The following is a 23,281-nucleotide window of genomic DNA, read 5'->3' as shown; positions in this document are numbered from 1 at the left end:
GCATAATGTGCAACATGTAGAAATTTTTGTAACTGTATTTATTTGTTCTCGTACTAAGAACTATTGAATACCCCTAGTGGGAAGAGGCTTTATAATCCTTTTCTAGCAGAGCCTCCTTGCCTGCCCGCTTGCATCTCTCACAAGCATCCTATCTTAGTAAATCTATTTTTGCCTATCAAAAAAAAAAAATCCTTTTCCTAAGGAGTATTTTATATTTGGAAGCCTTCTCATATTTTTCCGTTGGACTCTATTGCTTCTTTAGTAGCTTTAGTTACCCTTGAGACTAGAGTCTAATAATGAAATTTGGTTTTCCCCCAGAGTACTTTGGCACCTGGGCACTGCTCACAAAGGTTTTCTGGACAGTACTGGTACAAATACAAACCAGTATTAAACCAGGACCAAAATCAGATGATCTTTAGTCCTTTTATTTGGTCTTTTTTTTAGGGTGCACTCGCAGTATATGGAGGTTCCCAGGCTAGGGGTCAAATCGGAGCTGTAGCTGCTGGCCTGTACCACAGCCACAGCAACGCGAGATCCAAGCTGCATCTGTGACCTACACCACAGCTCATGGCAACAACGGATCCTTAACCCACTGAGTGAGGCCAGGGATTGAATCTGCAACCTCATGGATCCTAGTTGGGTTCGTTAACCAGTTAACCACTGAGCCATGACGGGAACTCCTAGACGATCTTTAGTCTTGATGAATGTTCATATGACAGTTCTTAGTTCTTTGTTGTGGCTCTTTCTTATTTAATCTTAATCTTTATTTGCAGTTTCACTGACAACCATCATAGGGCCTTGTTTAAAGTGTAAAAATGAATAACTCTAGATGTCAAGTTAATGTAAGGATGGCAGGCAATATTGTTCTTACCAAAGACAATTGTAAAATACATCTCAGTCTCTTGCCCAAACATTTCCAAATAATTTGTATTTTTGCTTAAACTGAGCTAAAAAAAAGTTCCCAATTCTTAGAGTCTATTAACTTTCCCAGGTGGAGATAAGTAAGAACTCATTAGGAAGAATTTTCAAACTGATCTAATTATTTGATCAATAGCCCATCTCCATCTGTTAGTGGCTGTTCTATGAAAACTTATTTTTAGACATTTTGGTTTGGTGTGGTACACTTATAAAATCACATTCCCTTTTTCCTAAAGTGCTGTAAGAAATGTGTTTTTAGATGTGCATTTAAGTTTATTTTATTTGGTGGATTTCCCCACTCAGATTTATTGGAGACATCTGATATTGTGTTGTCTCTTTCACATATTTCACTACTGTCAAGTTGAAAATTATTTTGAAAAATCCTAAACTCAGAAGCTTTATATATTTTAAGTAATTTTTTTTATCATTTGCAGAGATGTTAACACATGAATATATAAATTCAGCCCTTAGATTTTACCCTAGTTTTATGAATAATATATAAGAACATCAAATCAGATACAAAATTTGAATCTTTTTATAGCTTTCTTTGAATATGTTGCTGTAGCTCAGCTATATTGCATATATTTTGCAATATAGGAGTTATGTAATACATATGTTTTACAGATAAATAATATGGTATGGTACCTATTATAGACATTAAAGTAATTTATTGGGATGCTTTTAAAATATATCTTGTAAATATATTTTTAATCAACCTAGGAATAAAGGAAACCTCTTTAAGGTAATGTTAAAATTATCATTGAATAAAAATTCCTGTTTATTCTTCTGTGTTCTTTATTTTTGCAGGGCTATGTTTGAAGTAAACATGAAAGAAAGAGATGGTGGAAGTGTTACCATTACTAATTTGTCTTCCAAAGCAGTAAAAGCATTTCTTGATTATGCCTATACTGGAAAAACAAAGATAACAGATGATAATGTGGAAATGTTCTTCCAGTTGTCATCATTTCTTCAAGTTTCCTTCCTATCCAAAGCTTGCAGTGACTTTTTAATAAAAAGCATTAATCTTGTCAATTGTTTACAGTTATTATCTATATCAGATAGCTATGGCTCTGCCCGTTTGTTTGATCATGCTTTATACTTTGTGCAACATCACTTTTCTTTATTATTTAAATCCAGTGATTTCTTAGAGATGAATTTTGGAGTACTGCAAAAATGTCTAGAATCAGATGAATTAGATGTTCCTGAAGAAGAAACTGTACTAAAAGTTGTCCTTAGTTGGACTAAGCATAACTTAGAATCAAGGCAAAAGCATCTGCCTTATTTGATTAAAAAAGTAAGATTGTATCAGTTATCTGAGGAGACACTTCAAGACTGTCTACTCAATGAAGAGTGTTTACTCAAAAGCACAGACTGTTTTGACATAATCATGGATGCAATTAAGTGTGTGCAAGGTTCTGGTGGACTTTTCCCTGATGCTCGACCATCCACAACTGAAAAATATATATTTGTTCACAAAACCGAGGAAAATGGAGAAAATCAACATACGTTTTGCTATAATATTAAAAGTGATTCATGGAAAATACTACCACAATCACACCTGATTGATTTGCCAGGATCTAGTCTCTCTAGTTATGGGGAGAAAATATTCTTAACAGGTGGTTGTAAAGGGCCGTGTTGCAGAACGGTTCGTCTTCATATTGCAGAATCCTATCATGATGCCACTGATCAAACCTGGTGCTATTGTCCAGTCAAAAATGATTTCTTCCTGGTATCAGCTATGAAAACACCAAGAACCATGCATACATCTGTTATGGCTCTCAATAGATTATTTGTCTTTGGTGGAAAGACTAGAGGATCTCAGGACATTAAAAGCCTCTTAGATGTTGAATCTTACAACCCTCTTTCCAAAGAATGGGTGTCTGTTAGCCCGTTACCCAGGGGCATATACTATCCTGAAGCAAGTGCATGCCAAAATGTAATTTATGTTCTTGGATCAGAGGTAGAGATTACAGATGCTTTTAACCCATCACTTGATTGCTTTTTTAAATACAATGCTACAACTGATCAATGGTCTGAACTAGTAGCAGAATTTGGGCAGTTTTTTCATGCAACATTAATTAAAGCTGTCCCAGTAAACTGCACACTGTATATATGTGACCTTTCCACCTATAAGGTTTATAGTTTTTGTCCAGATACTTGCGTTTGGAAGGGTGAAGGGTCTTTTGAATGTGCAGGATTTAACGCAGGTGCAGTTGGAATTGAAGATAAAATTTATATATTAGGTGGTGATTATGCACCAGATGAAATCACAGATGAAGTGCAGGTCTACCACAGCAGCAGGTCTGAGTGGGAAGAAGTTTCACCAATGCCAAAAGCCTTAACTGAATTTTACTGTCAGGCAATTCAGTTTAATAAATACAGGGACCCATGGTTTTCTAACCATTTCTAAAAGTAGTGTGCAGTTCTAGAAACTTGCAGTAAATTTGTTAACCTTAATTGTTGGTAAAAAGGTCTTTACAGCTTAATAAAATAAAATGTACCTTCTACTAGACAGTTACTGTGAATGTATACCATATATGAATTAGAAGTTCCCAGAAACTTAAAATACAAAATAAATTTTACCAAAGTTGTATTTAATTCAATCTTGGAGAAACTAGAATACTTAGTATTTCACATGTAAATAAAACTCAGGCTTTGATGTTTTGATTTTTAAAGTACTTTACCCATGAAATTCTAGTTAAAAACAAAGTTCACAGATTTGTACAGATGTGTGAAATCTCTTTAGGTAGTAAAAATTATTTATTAACACTATATTAAGTGAAAAATAGAGGTGAGATTCCTACCTTGTTACTACAGGTATAAGAGTTGTTGAATTCCTATTTTTTCTGATTATTGATTAGCTGCTTTTAAGCCATTTCTTTTACCATTTTTTTTAGTGAGAAAATTTTCTGAAATGCAGTGTGTTTCCTTAGCCTTCTAAAACTACTCTAAACATGGTTTAACTTTTTACAATTCAACTCTTCATTAAGAGCATAATGTACCATGTTGTAATGCCATAATGCCACTGGCAGTTCTTCAAATGCCTTAAAATTTGCTGATTCTATTAGATTTCAGTGTCAGTTGGTTTCAGTTTCCAGCAGTATTATATCTCTCTTATTTTCTGGCTCAAGCTCAGTAAATTAACATTCTTAATTTACTGAATCAGTTCTAAGTTACACCTGACCTGAGTTTATCTTAACCCACTGAGTGAAGTTCTTGGATTCTGGGATGGTAGTCCTAAAATATTTTTTCCGTATCATTGCCAGTTTCCAGTGTAAGTGAGAATGTAGAAAAACTGACCTCTAGATGAGTGAACCTCTACTGATGGCATTTCTTAAACTTTTACCTGTCCAAATTTAAGTTGCAATAAGAAATTTCAGTGTTTAAATTAGTACCATACCAGTTTTTTTATGATGCCAGCCGTAAAGCACTGTGTATGTTTATTACTACTTCAGTAAGTTACTCATAGTGAATTATTTTCTAAAGTTAAAAATATGCCTGGGATTTTGGTATTCACAGTAGTGTTCAAAACTTGTATCTGATTAGATGTTTAATCATCTTTAACCCAGACAATGAAAGAGTATTAATCATCCTTATTCTCAGCTAAGATGATTCTGCCTTGTAAGAGGATATGTTTCTTTAATAAGTTTTAAAGATATAGACATTTTAGGTTTTAAGACACCTGGTTTACATCTCAGGTAACATGTAGATTATATTTCTCTGGAATCAAATGTAGTTACCCACATGCTATAGTAAATGTTAATCTATTGTAAATGTATGTATTCTTTAGAAGTGAAAATATACCTAAATGAAAGTCTTTTATTTTACGTATAAACTTATGCAATCCTAAGTTTCAAATATATTTTTCCAAGTAGAACAGTGTATTAGACTAAATTATGCAATTCCAAAATCAGGGACTGTCCCTAACCAGGTGATAGTTGCATAAAAAGTATTCTGTAGAATTGGTGACTTCCTCCCTACCTACATTTGTTGGCTCTGCTCTTTTCTCTCTGTGTATATGTTATGTGTAAGAAAGAAAGAAAATTCAGTGGAGGCTTTCTTTTGTGTGTATATCGGGTTTTGAAAACAAGTTATTTGAGAAAGACCATAACACAGTGGGCGACCTATATGTGAGATACACTAAACTGTTAATTTAAGCATATATGAATAATTAAAGTATGTTAAAATAAATATTATTTTTAAGCAGTGACTCTAGGAATTGTTAATCTTTCCAGAAAGGAGACACTAGAGGAAAAAGAGAATCCCTTCCTGATCTTGTTTTATTATTATATCTTGATTTCTACCATCTTGTCATTGGCCCCTGATTTCTGGTGTTACTAGAAATATCCTTGTTATGAAGGCTTAGGTGGCTCCCTCTGCATTTGATTTAATATACTTTCTAAAGCACAGGCTTTCTGCCTTAGTTTCTGCAGTTGCTACAGGTTACTTATTAATCATTATCACTTCCTTTTCCATTCCTTTACATCTGTACCTGAGTGCTTCTCCTCAGTTATAACTTCAAGAAAAGTAGTCTCTTTAGTCATAAAACCCCCAAACTCTTTATTTATATTCTTTTCCCTTGGCGCCATAGCAGTCTGTGCTGGGCATGACTCCATTAATAAGTGATCTGGCTTTAATTTTACATCATCTTGTAATGATCTTGTAATGGTAGCACTTTCATTTGATCTATCAAATGGTTACAGGAAATTGGCTCTGGGTGTTCATAATCCTTAAGGAACCGAACCACATGTATACGTGGTCAGTGACTAGTTATACCTTTCTGATCATGCCAGTCACTTTGGCTTTAAGAACCATATATATTATTCTGTCCTCAACCCTCTATTCTGGATCTCTGATATGCACGTCTCAATGATCTCGCAAATCTATTTTCAGTACTCCCAGAGGGAGCTGTTTTTCCTCTCTGTACAGGTTAAGAAATAACATCCCTTTATCTATGTCTTCTTCCCTTAGTCTTCCTTTTTTTCCTTTAAAGTCTACCTTCGCTGTCATCCTTCAGCCAGTGCTGCAGTGTAAGCGACAAAATAGCTGTGCTCATTATCCAGATTGCTTTTATTCTCGTGGAAAGATTCTATTTAACATTCTGAATCCTCTATCAGTTTTATTGGTCTGCTACATTTGGATATGAACAGAAAAACAATTCTAATATTGTAATGGCTTCTAAAATTGGAAGTATGTATGTGTCACTATTAAATGTAAAAAAGATTGAATTCAACATTTATATGAGATCCAAGTTAAGGAACATTTTTAGAATGATCTTCAAACTTGACTTAACAGTGTGCAGCACCCTTTGTTCATCTATTGCTTGTGAGACTAAGCAGTATGAAGAATATTTGTATCATCAAAATTAACTACATTCCCATAACACTCTCTTCTGGTTTAGGGAGGGAAAGAGGTCTTTATCACAGCAGTGTTCATTTTGTTACATGTTACCCTTAAAAGCTAGGATGTTATTTGCAAGCAACCGCATCCTACAACATGATTCCACTCTTCCCAGATATCAAGAGGAGCAATTAAATATATATTTAGTCTACCTAGCTCAATGCATGTGGTTTGGAAATCAGAGTCAAGTATAGAGGGAAACATCTGTTTAACTTTTTGAGATTTGGAGAAAATAAATAAAACGATCTAATACATTCTGAATATATGGTGTTACTTTTAAATCATCATTCTTGGTTTAATTAGATCCAGTATTTAGAAACTTGTGTTCAGAATTGAATGTGTAAGACCCAAAATGTCTTCTAATGGGCAGTGAGAGCAACCTCAAAGCAGAGGCCGAAATCTATAAGGAAACATTTCTATTCAACACGAGAAACTTTACTCCACTTTATAAAGCCATATTTAGAAAAAGACTAGCTATCAAAGATTGTGGCATGTGGCAGATGATTAGCCCAGTAAATTCCTGTGCAGGAGTAGACAACTAAAGATTTTTACACTCTGTTATACACATTTTGATCTCAATAGTTATCTGACATTTGATTAATTGTTTCCTCCAGTTTATTTAGCATTTAGGCATTCTCAGTAACTTGATTTTAATGATTCTGCATACTCAAGATTTCAGTAAGATTTGAGTCTTAAAATTACACCCTTCTTGGAGCATTCTTACTGAAGGAAATTTGTTCTTCTTTTCTTTTAATCACTCAGGAAAAAGCGTGTAAAGCCTGCTGACATTAACAGTGAGCTGCTAGTAGGGATTTTTCGTTCTATCTACTATAGGTGCACATTTATTTTTAGTATTGATTTATTGAGTAATAGATGCACATTTATTGTGAATAAAAACTGAAAGACTAGGACCTGATTTTTTTCTCCTGACTTATTTCACTGCAAATGTAGCTCTAGAGCTAAATCTAGTGATTCTAATTAAAGATTATATGATTTGAAAGAATGCCTTTATATTTTAAAAAATCTAGATGTTTTTATAAATATATTTAATGATACTATGATGCTTAATCAAATTTAATATATAAATAGGGAATTAATCACAGGATAATATTACACACTTATAAATGATAACTCTTCTAAATCATAGACTCACATTCAAGCCTGAAAATAACTTTAGAATCTAACACAACTTCCTACCTGGTATAGAAAGCCCCTCTAAATTCTAAAACACCCTTGATGGTTGATTTTTTTAAAAATTCTAATTCAGTTCCTTCAGGGTAATGGGCTCACTACCTCCATTTTTGAACAGTTCTACTAGAAAGTTCTTTCTAACATTGAAAGCAACTCTGTATCCCTGTAATAACTTGCAGTCTTTGGTCCCAAATTGCTGTTTCCATAAATATTGGAAATAGCATGGCTTCCATTCCTCTAAAATCAAGGCCTCATTTTCCTTCTTGTTCAAATGGTTAATACTTTAAAACCTGCCACAAGGGCCAGAATTACATACCTTCTCCTTGTACAATTGCCAGAGATCCTCGCTCTATCACCTTTTGTGGTGTGTTGAGTATGACCAGCCTTGAAGAATATCCATTTAATTCAGGCATCTCATTCCCTTAGCCAGTTCTGTAGCTCTTATAAATCCAATATGGGCTAGAGCCTTGTTGTATTTCTCTCTGTACCCCCTGTCAACATAATCACAAACATATTTTCTGAGAGAGGAATTCTAAAGCCAAATTTTACTGTCTTTTGATCATTTGTCATTGGATATAGTTTTCAGAATTTTAAAAACACTGCTAAAAGAGACCCTCAAGGAATTCCTGTTGTGGCTCAGCAAGTTAAGAACCTGACATTCATGAGGATGCAGGGGGTAAGGACCCAGCATTACTGCCAGCTGTGGTGTAGGCTGCAGATATGGCTCAAATCTCATGTTGCTGTGGCTGTGGTGTAGCCCAGTAGCTGCAGCTCTGATTCAGCCCCTATCCTGGAAACTTCTATATGTCACTGATGCGGCTGTAAAAAGAAAGAAAAGGGAAAAGAGAGACCCTCAAAAGAACAAAAAAGCAGTCACATCCTTGGTGGTTAGTAAGAGGACAATTTGCTCACAAATTAATAAAGACCGGTCTTATGGTAACAATCTAAGTTTGGAGAGTCATCTGTGCTATTTATTCAGTTGGATAGAGCATGATACTTCCATAAAATAATGCCATTATTAGATAACTCTATAGGTCAAGCTTTATATATATATATAGCTGAATATAGCTTTATTCATCTCATTAACTTTGACAACATTCCCAATAATATTTGTCTTAAGAGCTCAACAGATTATGCTCTTGATTTCAAAGGTAATTGGAATAACTCGGAGGGCAGTTCTCTATTACATTGTGGTGTAAATTTCTTTTCATGTCTATCATCCTCATTTAATTGGAAACTCTTAGGAATAGGGACATATATTTATCATTTCTGGACCTATCAATTAGCACATTGCCTGCATATAAAGCGTCTAGTAAAAATGACATTCTATTGCCAATATGTGAAGCAAAATTTAGTTATATTGTTACCGAATGGGTTAGCTGTAACTCTACACTTCACAATTTATTTTTATGTAAAAAATTATTTTGAGTTACATTAGGATTTTACTTTTAAAAATGCTACACATTGTACTTTAGTTATGTGTTAATTCTTTTTGTAATGATTAATATTTTTCTCATGTTCAAAGTCTGGGTTAGGTAATTTATACAACTTTTTGTTAATATGTGTTGTATATTAGCTTTTATTAGTATACGGGAAAGTTAATAATGAATTAGTTTTTATTTAAGAGTGAAATTGCATTAAATAATGCATTGTCCACCTTTGGAGAACATGTATAGTTGATTATATAAGTTGTATAGTATATGTATAGCTGGTTCTTAAAAAATGAAATATACATACACCACATAATTTATACACCTAATTTTTTTAGTACTTAAGGATTATTTTTTCTCCTTGAATTTTAATTATAACATTTAATTCTGTGTTTCCTTGCAAATGCAATAATAGATAAGACAATGACTGAAAGTTTCATTGGTAGTCATGCAAGCCCCATTTCTCCTCCTACAAGAGCATAATAGCTTTACTGACTTTTTTCCCCAAGGAGATAGTGCTCAAAGCTACTTATGTTGCATAGATAAGTAATTTACTTCATTTCCCTATTAGTAGAATATGGGCTTTTGGCATATGCTATCTATATGAAATAAAATCAGCATTTTTGCAGGACCATGTTAACCATATTAACATGTAGTAAAACATTTCAATTATATAAAATAATTGTTAATGTATTAAAATGTATCTCAGAAAAGAATACATATTGTTTGTATTTATTGTTATTAGAAATAAAAAAGGTAGAAAAAGATGGATGCTAAGGGTCTCATTTTCTTGCCACCCCTTTGCCCAGATGCCCTGAGTGGCTCTGATGAGTCTCAGAACTCCTGAGAGTGTGGTAGTGGAGGTGGGGTTATTGTCAGAAGGGGTTCTGTAGCTGTATGACATGTCCTTCAACATAGACTTCCAGGTGGACATACTGGTCTGAAACCTACAGCGAGGTTTCAGATGAGTCATAGGTAGGGAGAGACCTCCAGACTCTCACTGAGCTAAGAAAGAACAGGCCAAATATCCATGAGCCACAAATGAAAGCAGCAGATGCTAGCTGAATGGACAGGGTCAGGCACTGTCCAACCCTGTTTCACTGGACACCAGCCATACAAGGATCAGCCAGCTGCCAGGGTATATGCCTCCTTTCTACCTCATGTATCCAAATGCTCATGGGGGGAGCTGGTGAAGCGTTCCAGAGTCTGAGAGATTGTACCATAAACAGACTTTTAAAAATGTTTGCATTGGACAGATGCTTTCTTACTTCTGGTTCCTGTAATTTTTCCTCTTTCTGGACAGGCCCATTTGCTATCATGTTTTTGATTTTCCTATGTGGTGAGTTGTGATTTATTATATGACCTTGGCTCCCAAGTCCCTCTTCTAGACTACTGCCTAGGATGAAACAGAGTTCCTCTTTGGAAACTCAACCCTTAAAAAAAAAAAAAACCAACTGTCCATATCCCACATGATTGCTTAAGGCTAGTTGCTTCCTCTGAATTTCTTAGACTCTCTCAGCAAATCCTTGGACCAACCTTATTGCTCCAGACTTCTACCCTTAATCCTGTCAATTCTCCATGTGCCTCCAGCTTTCTGTGGTTTACTTTGCCATCAAATATTGACTCATCTCCTCTCTTTTATCCCCGTAGACAGAAGACTTTAACAAAATTAATTTAAAATGTATCAGCATTGTAGGGTTGCCTGTTACCAAGTTGTTGGGGTGCTCCCCTCAAAACAGAGGTCTCTTCTCTTGGTCAACATTTTCAGACTTGAAAGCTTTCCTCTTAAATCATTAAACAGAATGGTTAATTATCTCAATCTGATGCACTGGCATTTCAAGTTCTTTCCCTAAATTCTGAAATACTTGAATTTGTCCCTTTCCACTCATTGCAGGAGAAAAGAAAAAAGCCCCTCTCAGAGACAAAATTTAATCTTGATACTTAAAGAAAATAAATTGCAAAGAGCATTTAAACTAGCAGTTTTCCCCTTTCCGATCACCAAGATTTCCAATCACTAAGTAACTAAGAGTTACTTAATATTGTGCTACAGGCTCTTATGCATTTACAATATAAATTACAAGTATGTTTTGTCAAAAACTATTAGAAGTTTAGCCAATATATAGATTTTAATTGATGTGTAGGTATATTTTTCAGAAAAAAATAATAATCCTAAAAAAGTAATTACTCTTTTCACTATGAATGTGGAGTTTCAAAATAGTGTTTATAAAGTATTTTGAGGATTTTGAAACTACAAAATGTTGAACATTTAGACAACGTGGCACTAACCCAATCTACCTAATGAACATTAATTAAGTAAAACTGCATACTACATTTTAATTACTATTGTTTACTTATATAAAACCCATATTTCCAGGATAAAGTTTCTTTGCACTTAATAAATTTTGCAATTTTATTTATTTATTTATTTATTTGTCTTTTTTTTTTTTGCCATTTCTTGGGATGCTCCAGCAGTATATGGAGGTTCCCAGGCTAGGGGTCGAATCATCGGAGCTATAGCCACCGGCCTACACCAGAGCCACAGCAACGCAGGATCCGAGTCGTGTCTGCAACCTACACCACAGCTCACGGCAGTGCGGGATCCTTAACCCACTGAGCAAGGCCAGGGATTGAACCTGCAACCTCATGGTTCCTAGTCGGATTCGTTAACCACTGAGCCACGATGGGAACTCCTAAATTTTGCAATTTTAAAGACTTCCATTAAAGTTTTCACTAAACCTAAGATAGCAAACTTAATAATATTCATGAAAAACTTAAGAAATCTGTGGGACCTGTCTTAAAATAGAATTTAAGCATACATATTAAACAGATCATCCTAGTATTTATAGTGTTAGAGTTCACTACACCTGATAAATATTTTTACATTTCTTCCCAGTTCAGGGCTGAACCTAATTTTGCTCTAATAGAAATTAGTGAATCTTCCATGGAAAGTTAATTACCTTTCCCTAACTTTGACCAAAATGTATGGTGCAAAATTAGTTTAATTTTTTCAATCAAGAAAAGCCTTTCACTGTAGCCTTTTCAGATTTAAGAACCCAATTAGCCTTAATGTTTTCCTTTTAGAGATTAACTACCCTTTCATGCTATGAAACATTAATTGGAATTCAAACAATTTATAGCTCTTTTTTAAACTACCTTTTAACAAATCAGTAAATTTTTTGTTTCTTTTACACATAGAGTTCACCTTGTATCTATTCCTGAAGGAGTAAAGGGTTACCACAGTATTCTTCCCTTTAAATACAGTTCACGTTTCTCTTACAAGCACACATTAATGAACACTCTTGTTTCTAGGAATTTTCACAAAGAGAATTATTCAGTAGTTTAAAGCATCTAAATTTCTTCTCTTGATAACTAAAGCATTGAAACTCTAACCAATAATTTTTGTTATGGGATATCTACCCAGGAACATATGTAACAGGCAATGTTCTTTAAACCTGCTTCAAAAAACAAATCGTCTGGGAGTTCCCATCATGGCTCAGCAGAATGAATCTGACTAGTATCCATGAAGACTTAGGTTCAGTCCCTGGCCTTGCTCAGTGGGTTAAGGATCCAGTGTGTTGCCAAGCTGTGGTGTCGGTTGCAGGCACAGCTCAGATCTGGTGTTGCTGTGGCTATGGCGTAGGCCAGCAGCTACAGCTTCGATTCGACCCCTAGCTTGGGAACCTCCATATGCCACTGGTACGGCCCTAAAAAGACAAAAAAAAAAAAAAAAAAAAAATCATTTTAGTGGCCTTTTAAAAATCCCAAATCCAGGAGTTTCCTAGTGGCCTAGTGGGTTTGGGATCTGGCACTGTTGCTGCTGTGGCACAGGTCTGATCCCTGACATGGGAGTTTCTGCATGCCTTGGGCACAGCAAAAAAATGTAAAATGAAAAAATAAAAGTACCAAATCCAGGATCTTACTCTTATTAGAGATTTTCATTTAATAAGTTATAGATTCAGGTCCTAGGAACTCATATTTTTAGCAATCACTGCAAGTAATCCTTATCAGCGAGTAAGTATGGAAACATACTGGGATGGAAGTTTAGAACCCAGCTCTCAAGTCAGGCATGTCTGGGTTCGTATCTAAGTTCTACCATAGAGTGATTTAAAAGCTGTATAAGCTTGAGCAAGTTACTTAAACATTCTATGTCCCAGTCATTTTTTTTTTTTTTTGGCAAAACTGAGATAACTAATTCCCCCACAAAATTTTGTGAGAATTAAATAAATTATATGACATGCTTCACAATGGGAAATGTTCAATAAATGTTTCTCATCTCCCTCTTCTCTTTTTTTCTTGTTTGATTTCATCAGAACCTATTTCCCCTTAACTCTCTGACATACAACAATGGATTCTACAATTAGGGATAAAATTTTAAATCTGAAAAGTCCCCAAAGCTACTTTGGCAGAGGGAATTGATGGGACAAAGTAAAACTTCGCCTAATACACAGTCTAGATTTGACTTGGCCCTAAACATTCAGTTTTAGGCTCAACCATGAGTTTGTCATTATTAATGTATTCATTTAACAACCATTTCTTTTTTTCCTTTTTTCTTTCTTTTGGCTTTTTAGAGCCATACCCAAGGCACATGGAAGTTCCCAGGCTAGGGGTCGAACTGGAGCTACAGTTGCTGGCTTACACCACAGCTCATGGCAATGCTGCATCCTTAACCCACTGAACAAGGCCAGGGAATATAATCCGCATCCTCAAGGATATTAGTTGGGTTCGTTACCTCTGAGCCATGACGGGAACTCCTAACAACCATTTCTTGATTTCCTAATGTGTGTCATCACTGTGCTAGGCTTGAGGGTACAATAGCAAGAAAATCAGATGTATTCCCTATCCTCCTTGAACTCACTGAATATTCTGCTCCTTTGGCAAGTCTCTCCTTATTTGATTTTTGCCTGATCTCTGTTGCTAACACTTTCAATTTTGGCCCCATTTTTGTTTTCCATTCTCTTTCAAAGCCTTGAAGCTTAGTAAGTTCCTTGACTTCCACGTCTGCTCTGCCCAGATGAGAATTCCCTTTTTCTCCTTGACCCACAGCTCTTAAGTTCTGGCTGATGACATATGGAGAATGAAACCCAGATCTACTGCACACACATGAGTCAGACAACAGATTACAGAAACATATTCCAGTCATAAAATGGGTGAGAGCTCTTAGAAGTCTACAAGGAATTTCAGATCTATTGAATATTTTATTTTTACAAATTACAATGCAGAAGAATGTGTAAATCTTTGAACAAAACTCAAAAATTTTTTCTCAATAAACTCCCACCCTGGTTATGTTGGCAAACTCTCATATATCATGCAGAGTACTACTTTAATATTTCTTTACCTGGTAAATTGAGTGAGATTACCATTTCTCACCTGTTCTCCAAGCATAGTTCTCACCAAAGTAACACAGACTTAAGAAAATGTGCAGAGGTCAGCTTACTGATATTTAGAAATACAAAATGAAAATTGTCAGTCATGAAAAATTCCACTTACATATAATGGTCCCTCTCATTAATAATTTAAGAACTCTCCTTGATATTTGAAATATAATTAATGCAGCATCAGAAGAGTAAAAGAAAGCAGAGACAAGTAGTATAAATTCCATGTAACCAGGAATACTGAATACAATAGAATCAGGACCTCAGTAGTAAGGAGAGGGCTGAAGGATAGAAACCAGTGATGCTATAAAAGTTAGATCAGTAGCTCCCATAAATTGTCATTCCTGGATCCTGCTCTGGTCAACCAACATTTCTGGCTTTAAATGGGCTACACCTACATGTGGCCAGGAGCTATGACAATCTATATCTTTGAGGAGGAAAAAGGGGCACAAGGATATCTTATGGGAAGTAGGAGGGATCTGGACTTAGAAGTTCTATTGAGTCCATGGAGTAGACCTTCAAATCCAATGGCTGGAGCTCAGACTTCCTTGCTATAAACATCCGTTATATCATAGAGGTCTCTCTAAGCAAGTGGGAGGCCTATGCATGAAGACTCTAATGCTTAATAAATGAAATTGTTCCTTCTACTTTAAGTGCCCCAATTTCTTTAGCTGGGCCTGATGCAGTCAACATTTTTGCAGAATAGAATTATAATTTGAATGGAAAGGCATATAGAATTAAGGTATCACTTTCAAAAGGCCAGTTGGCTACCCCAGATAGATCTTCATAGGATGGCAAGACTTTGTTGCCACTGTGTCTACATCAGTTATTATTGCTACATAAAAAAGCACATCAAATTTAATGGCTTAAAACAATCTCATGATTCTGTAGGTCAGTAATTTGGGCAGGTCTCAGCAGGGACAGCCTGTCTTTGTTCCATATGGTCTGAATAGATTCACGTAGGGCTGGAGGCCTCACACATCTGGTGCCTCGGTGCTAGCAGTCCATGGGACAGCTCAGTTCTCTTCCATGTGGCCTCTCTCTTCATGTGGTCTCTTTCCTCTAGAGCTACACTGGCCAATATGGCAAGTATTATCCACACGTGGCTATTTACATAAAGATCGTATTAATTTTTTATTTAAAATGTTGTTTCTCAGTCACAAGTAGAATTTTGAGTAATTATGTATGGCATGCATTTCCCCATCGCTATGCAAAATTCCCTTTAGCGTACAATCATGTTGACTCTATATACCTTCCAGCAACTGCCCCCTTTCTCTGTGTGCCTCCATTTCTTATCTTTCTTCTCTCAGGCTTTTGCCAATCATTTCACCATTAACAGGCTCTTGGTACATCCCTTACCTGACCTATCAGCAGCTTTTTTACCCAGTCCATCCCTCCCTTCTCCTATATACATTGCTCATGGGGCTTCCAGAACTCCAACCTGTTCTGGCTCTTTCTGTCTCACTCCATCTCAGTTTCCTATGCTTCTTCCTTCTCTTCTCCCAGATTTTTTAATGTTAGTGTGACCCAGAGACCAGCTCTTTAGACATCTTATTTTCTCCATCACAGTAACTCCCTGGGCAATCTTATCCAGGACTTAAATTCCATCCAGTTGTTGTTGAATCTAAGTTCATGTGTCCAGCGTACTGTGAGGCCAAACAAACTGAAATGTTTGAAGCAGAGAAAGATTTATCACATGGGCCAGGCAAGGACTATGAGCAGCTAATGCTCAAAAGATCCGAACTCCCCTATGGATTTTGGGGAAATACCTTTAAAAATAAAGTGAGGGAGAAAGTCTCAGGGTGCTTGATCAGCTCATGCACAATCCTCTTATTGGTTGATGGTGAGGTAACAGGATGCTGTCAGAGAAGTTAACATCATCAGTCCTTGGGTAGATTGCCTATCCCCACTCCACTTAGTTCTTCTGGGGTTTTATCTTGTGTCTAAAACATATTCTTCAGTTGCCTCATTTTGTATAAGTTGCTGTTTGTATTTTTAGGTATGTGCTAGGTTAGTTACATTTCTCAACTTTGGAAAAATGGCCCTCTGTAGGAGCTTCCACTATGCATCCCAGCAGTGCACTGCCCTCTCATCACGCAAGCTATATGCTCCAGGGGATCCCCTAAGTGGACCTTGTGTATCCGTCTGTTTTACCAGCCTACTGTGTGAGTGGTCTGATAGATTTGGTTGGCCCCTAGTCTGATTGGTTGCCAGGCCCTGCCTTATGTGGATGCTGTCACCTGCCTGGTCATGAGGTGACTGCAGAATCCTAGGAGGACTCAGGGCTAGTGCTGGCTCACTGGTCAGCAGAGTTAGGATCCTGAAGACTCTGAGACTCTTGCCCACACAATGGCAGGTGAAGGTAGATCCTGTGGTGAGTGCCACACTCCTGGCAATAGAGCTGATTCCTGGAGTCTGGCTGCATAACTTAAGAGATCCCAGAGCTCATTTCAGATTATTGGTGAGGATGGGCGTGCCAATTCCTGACACAGTTTTATCTGGGGTCTGGGGTGTCTCAGAGGTTGTGCTGGCCTCTTAGTAGGCAGGGCCAGGGCTTAGCTGGTCCTCTGGTAGAGTCTGACCTACATTAAGCAATCAGCTTTCTTACTTCTGGTCCTGCTCCCTAGTAGAAAAGGGTGATCCAGAGGCTCTTCCAGCTTCCTGGCAGTAGGGACGGGTACCTACCCACTAGTGGGTGGAGCTGGGTCTTGGCCCTCTGGTGTGCTGGGCCCTGTCTAGGGAAATGTCCAGAGGCAGCTATGGGCTCTTTAGTCTTTAGGCAGTCTTTGTGCTAATAGGTATGGCTGTGTCCCCACCCAGTTAGTTGTTTGGACTGAGGAAGCCCAGCACTGGCACCTGCAGGCTATTCTGTGTTACTATGTCCTGGCACTAATGAGCCAAAATGTGAGCTCTCACAGTAGTAGTGTTCACATGGCTGAAATATCTCCAATGTCTGATACCAGTGTCTATGTCCCCAGGGTAAACTACAGCTACCACCAACACCTCCCCTGTTTCCTACCTACATCTCCAGGAGACTCTCCAAGACAAGCAGGTAGGTCATGCCCAGGATCCTATCCAATTACTGCTTTTTCCCTAGGTACCAGGGTATATGAAATTGTCTGGATCCTTTAAGAGTGAAGTCTGTATTTCTCCAAGTTATGGAGCTCCTGCAATTAATGCCCACTGGCCTTCAAAACCAAATGCTCTGGAGGGCTTGTCTTCTTGGTGCCAGATCCCCGGGCTGGGGCACTTGATATAGGAATCAGAACTCTCTCTCCTGTGGCAGAAACTTGCAATATGATTCCAGTTTTTGGATTACCCATCTGGTGGGTATACAATTTGATTATATTGTGAGTGTACCCCCTCCTACCCATTTTGCTGAAGATCTTTCCTTCTGTCTTTCGTTGTAGATCTTTTCTGGTGAGTACTAGTTTTCTTCATCAATGGTTATTCCACAGTTGATACTGAACCCAACTTTGCTCTAGTCGCTGTATGACAGGACAATAAATCCAGAGACAAGTTGTTGGGTCAAGGAATAACAACTTTAATCAAAAAGCTAGCAGACTGAGAACATGGGACTAGTATCTCCAAAAAGACCCCATCTTCCCTCAGTTTGAATTCAGGCTCCTTTTATACAGCGGAAAGGTAGGAGGAGGGGCCCATGGTTACTCTCTGAAAGTGACTTACTTTGGGGAAGGGCCCCCTGCAATGCCAACCAATGGCTGAGCAGGACAACTAAAGTCACTTACTAATGGTTGCTCGCTTACACCTCCCCGCTGTCAATGTCCATTCTACAATCTTGTGGGAAAAGAGGTGACTATCTTTCTGGCTATTTCATTCTGAGCATGGGCAATGAAGGGGTGATCATGAAATGGAATTGATCAGCCTTGGGATGGGAATATAGTCACAACTATTTAAACTTGGTAAAATTCCTTCTACAATGAAACTTTAATCTCAACAGTTAGCCTTTTTAAAGAGCAACCTTAAATCTAAGGATTTACAAACCCATCGCTCTCTAGGCCTCTTGGGAGTTGGATCATTTTCTGATGACTGTGGGGCTACTTTAACCCAAGTGAGATGAATCTATGGCTTTAACTCAACTAATTTAACAGATGACTGTGTGGTAAGTTATACCACATGTGGTCCTGTCCACCTTGCAGTCAGCTGGTGCTCAGGCCCTTGTTCTCTTTAGGTCTAAAAGAGGACTATGTCTCTGAGCCAGAAAAGATGTAAGGCTACTTCAGCTGGATAGGCAGACCTGCTGGAGGCAAACTCATGAACAGAGGTGAGTATAGTGCCCAGGGTTTTAAAATAATTGGCAACTGCTAGATCTTTCAGAGCATTTATAGAGTCTCCCACCAGTGTAGACATTTGGAAGGGCCTACCATACAATTTTCCAAACGGGCTTAATTCAAGCCTGCTCCTGGGAGTCACTCTGACCCATAGCAGGGCAACTGGCAAGGCCTTACCTCAAATTAAATTAGTCTCAACATATTTAGCAATGCTCCTTCCCCTCCCTGCCCCCTTATTTTAAGGGCTGCACCCGCGGCATATGAAGGTTCCCAGGCTAGGGGACTAATCAGAACTGTAGCTGCCATCCTACACCACAGCCAGAGCAATATCAGATCCGAGCCAAGACTGCAGCCAAAACAATGCCAGATCTGAGCCGCGTCTTCAACCTACATCACAGATTACAGGAACACCAGATCCTTAACCCATTGATTGAGGTCAGGGATCGAACGTGCATTTTCATGGATAGTCAGATTTGTTTCTGGTGAGCCATGATGGGAACTCCAGCAATGCTCTTTTTTAATGTATGATTCATTTTCTTGGTCTTTCCTGTTGATTGGGGTCTCCAGGATAAATGTAGTTTCCAGTTAATTTGAAGTGCTTTAGACACTTTTTGGGCTTTGCTAGAGATAAAAGCAGGTCCCTTATCACTTTGAAGGGAGTTAGGTAGTCCAAATCAGGGGATAATTTCCTCAAGGAGGGCTTTGACCACTTCAGAGGCTTTGTCTATCCTGGTGGGATATATTTCCACCCATCCTGAGAAAGTGTCCGCAAATACTAGCAGGTATCTAAAATTTCCTGCGGCCTGAAGCATTTGAGTGAAGTGTATTTGCCAGTCCTTGGTGGGGCAGGTTCTTCTGTGTTGGGCCGCCATCTGGGGAGGTCTGACAGTAGTCTTTGGATTATTTTTAGCACAAGTCATGCAACTTTTAAGTGACTCACTGGATGGTTCTTTGTAAGTTAGGCCCCATTATCTGTTTTTGAATCCATTGCAAGGTGGCAGCTCTTCCATAATGGGTACTATTATAGATAAGCTATAGCAAAGGGTTCAGGAGGGCCTCAGGGATCAAAACAATTCCTTGTGTACTACATTTTCAGTCAGGCAAGGTATGGTCAGGAGTGAATCTCCACTCTTTGGCCCTCTTGCTGTCCTTTTCTAAATATACTGGCTGGTATTTTGACAAGTTGGTCTGTGGGAGAAGTGACCCTATCCTGGCTTGATAATCCTTTTCCATTGCTGCCTTCTTTGCAGCTTGGTCAGTTAACCAGGCGCCTTTTATTATATGGGTTTCACCATGTTAGTGGCCTGGGTAGTGCCTTCTGGCTACTTGTAAGAGCTTATGGATTGCTGCTAATAGTGACAGGATTTCAGAAGCAGATTTTATGTTTTTCTTGTTTGAAGTGAGGAGCCCCTTTTCTTTCCAGATAGCCCTGTGAGAATGCACCTTAAAGAATATATACGTAGTGAGAGTCTGTGTAAATATTTTACATGCTTCCCTTCAGTGAGCAGTAGGGCTCTTGTCAGAGCAATGATCTCTGGCATTTGAGCTGAGCTCCCTGGGGACAGGGCTTTTGCTTCAACACTTTTAAGGGTTACCACTACATACCCGAAGTGTTGTTTACATTTAGTCCATGAAGCTGCTTCCCTCAGTGAACCATTCCATATCTGGCTCAGCCAAGGGTTGGTCTGTCAAGTCTGGTCTGCTCGAGTACATCAGCTCAAGGGCATGCAGATAGTGGTGCTCTGGGGATTGTGCAGCATCAATCAGGAACAATGTGGCTGGATTCAGGGCTGAAGCAACTTGAAGTCTTAATTGGGATTGTCCAAGAGAATGGCTTCGTACTTTCCCATCTAGAAGTCAACCAATAGCCCCCTTTTTTGTTCTAGTAAAGATAGGACATGCTGAGGGACATACAAGGGTTGCCCCAGGGTGAACTTCCTGAAGTATGTCCCATTTAGCTGTAACAGCTCAAAGGCAAGGGGGCTATCCCTTCATGGTCTGTTCTAGTTGTTTTGAGAAGTAGGCAACAGGTCAAGGGATATTCCCTAGAGATTGAACACCCCGAGACGTATGCCCTGTCTCTCATGGACATACAATTTGAAAGGTTTCTGTAAGTCTAGTAGTGCCAAAGCTGGGGCTGAGACTAATTTTTGTCTTTATTATTTCAAAGGCTGTTTGGCACTCTTTAGTCCAAGGAACGAGCTCAAGATCATGTCCCTTTAAAGCCTCGTAGAGGAGCTTTACTATGAGCCCATAGTTATGCATCCAAATCAGACAGAAGCCTGCCATTCCCAGAAACCCTCTCTGTTGTACGTGAGTCTTGGGTATTCCCAAGCCTGCAACTGCCTGTCTTCTATCAGAAAAAAAGACTCTGCTGTCTTTGAGAAAAGGCAAAACCCAGATATGTGGCTTTTTGCTTACATACTTGGGCCTTTTCCTGGGAGGTCTTATATCTACAAGTGGCCAAATAGTTCAGGGTTCTCATGGTATTGGGTAGACACTTATTATATGTAGGGCTAGCCATGAGCAAATCATCTACTTATTGCAGTAAGAGTCCTTTGTCCAATATTAACTTTCTAAGGTTATTAGAAATGAGGTAGGAGAATTTCCCCAAACAAGGTAGGAGAATTCTTAAATCCTTGAGATGGGACTGTCCAATAATATTTTTGGACTGCATATGTTTCTGGGTCCTGCCATTCAGAATCAAATAGCTGCTGTGACTTTTCTGAAATAGGAATGCAGAAAAAAAGCATCTTTCAAGACTAAAACTGAGAACCAGCTATATTGAGAATACTCTTGGAATAGTTGTGAGCAAAGTATACAAATTAGGTACCATGGAGTACGAATCTTGGACTATTAATTAATAGCCCTCAAGTCTTGAACAAAGCAATAGTCTGTTGAGATTGTCTTTTTCACTGGGAGAAGAGGGGATTAGGTGTCCCAGCATCCCTTTTTAATGGGATTTGTATTAGCCACACATTTTTGGCCTTCCTTGGTGTGCCATCAACCCACACTGCTGGCCTTACCTCTTCATAGACCTTGGTGGGGAAGAGCTCTGCCTCCCTTCCTGGGGCCTCCATGAGTGCCATCTGTAGGCTCAAAGCATGCTCCAATGGGACTTTGATGTCAAGATCTTATGGTGAAAAATTTACTTGAACATTTAATTTGCAAAGGAGATCATGCTGAAATATATAAAAAAAAACTGTGTTTCAGGGTGAGGTCCCCTAATATGCATTCTAGAAGTTGTAAGAAAGAAGGACTTTGTACTTCTCCAAAAACTTCCACAACTGGGATAGATTGGGATGTTTTCCATGCCACCGTGGTGTTTATCACAGAGCATATTGCACCTGTATCTATCAGAAAGTCAATCAGCTTGTCCCTCACTGTCAGTTACTTAGGACTCCTGTAGGGAAACTGGAATTGGGTGCCTTCCTCATCAGAATGTTCCTTTCTTTCTACCATATCTTATTCTTTAGCATAGGGCACTGTTTTTCCCCACTGCCCTTCCTCCTTACAGTAAGGCCATTGTTCCCTCCCCAGTGGTGTCTTACCTCTCTGAGTTACTCCCCCTCTGGGAATCCAATGCTGCTGCCAGAAAAGTAGCATTCCATCTTGCATTCTCTTGCTTCTATTGTGGTTCCTTGTTTTTTAACACTTTAAAATTAATATCCACCAACTGAGGATTCATTCCAAATGCACCACCTAACTTTCGTAATTTCCTTCTTATATCTGGGGCACTTTGCCCAAAGAAAGTCATATCTACCATTCTAATATTTTCAGGGGCTTCAGGGTGTGTATCCATGTAGCACCTATAAGCTTGATAAATTCTTTCTAGAAACTAATGGATCCTTATCAAGTTTTTGTTTAAGCTCTTGTGCCTAGGTACCCCCTTTTGAAGACCCACTAAGACACACTTCCTATAATGCTCTAGGTATGGCATATCTCCATTTTAGGATCCCAGTCAGGCTCAGCTGTGCGAACTGCCAGATTTGTTTCTGGGTTTCCACCTAGATTTGCTAGATGAAGCTGATGTGCTTCCTCTCTAGCCTTGTCAGTGACCAACCTCCTTTCATCCCCAGTAAGCATTATGTTCATAAGAGTGTGAATGTCCACCCACGAATACAGTGAGTGGCAAAGATAGAAGTAAAAATTTCAGTCACGTGGAGGGGGGTCCTCTCGATAAGCTGTGTTATAGTTTTTCCAATTAAATAGCTGAAGTTGAGAATGGCTTGTGCATCCATTGAAACCAACTGGTTAACCATCTACATTCAGGCCTCCTACAGGATATTGGTACAAAGGTAGTCTGCTCTCTCCAGAAGTGGCTCCCAGTCTAAACTGAGTGCTGTTGGGTCATAGATGCTGACAGCAAACCAGTACTTTATGTCCCAGGGGTTAACACAGGACCTAATAATTGATCCGCATAAGGAGGAGAAACAGAGACAGTCAGGTGTGGGGACTGAAGGAAGAACCCCTGGTGCAGCCTGCTCAGCTAGTGGGGGAGGCAGGTTAGCTGGCGGTGATTCAAGTTTTAAAATAGCATGTCCTCACTCATTTTCTCCCTCTCGCTATTGTAGAACAGGTTTTCCCTTGGTTTTCTTTTCAGATTGCGGTACCATAAGGCGGCAGCCATCTGACTTCTTTTCCTCCTGATGCAATAGCATAAATGCTTCTACATATG

At 38.5% G+C, this 23,281-nt stretch overlaps 2 protein-coding genes across 23 annotated transcripts in view; one reads left to right on the top strand and one right to left on the bottom strand.

Moving 5' to 3' along the window:
- The window catches only part of KBTBD3 (kelch repeat and BTB domain containing 3), a 32,975-nt gene extending 23,269 nt beyond the window's left edge, over positions 1-9,706 (top strand). For all 18 annotated transcript variants that reach the window (XM_003129820.5, XM_005667293.4, XM_084975915.1 and 15 more), the window contains one exon: positions 1,726-9,706. In XM_003129820.5, the coding sequence (XP_003129868.2) occupies positions 1,726-3,328 (1,603 nt within the window). In that variant the 3' untranslated portion in view covers positions 3,329-9,706. The remainder of the gene's footprint in view (positions 1-1,725) is intronic.
- AASDHPPT (aminoadipate-semialdehyde dehydrogenase-phosphopantetheinyl transferase) overlaps positions 1-23,281 on the bottom strand; it is a 108,206-nt gene that overhangs the window by 67,444 nt on the left and 17,481 nt on the right. For 3 of the 5 annotated variants that reach the window (XM_084975926.1, XM_084975923.1, XM_084975922.1), the window contains exons 3-4: positions 21,630-21,785; positions 7,826-8,000 (exon numbers count right to left, since the gene is read on the bottom strand). The gene's annotated coding sequence lies outside the window, so the exon portion shown is untranslated. The remainder of the gene's footprint in view (positions 1-7,825; positions 8,001-21,629; positions 21,786-23,281) is intronic. The other 2 variants (XM_084975927.1, XM_084975924.1) reach the window with 1 other exon arrangement.

The sequence above is a fragment of the Sus scrofa genome, chromosome 9 (genome assembly GCF_054392235.1).
Source record: "Sus scrofa isolate SSC_HxYL_T2T_F1_AM1 chromosome 9, Sscrofa_HxYL_maternal_Yorkshire_Landrace_v2.0, whole genome shotgun sequence".
Classification (NCBI taxonomy): Eukaryota; Metazoa; Chordata; class Mammalia; order Artiodactyla; family Suidae; genus Sus; species Sus scrofa.
Note: the sequence above shows the minus strand (reverse complement) of the source record. Positions and strands in the feature narration are given on the sequence as shown.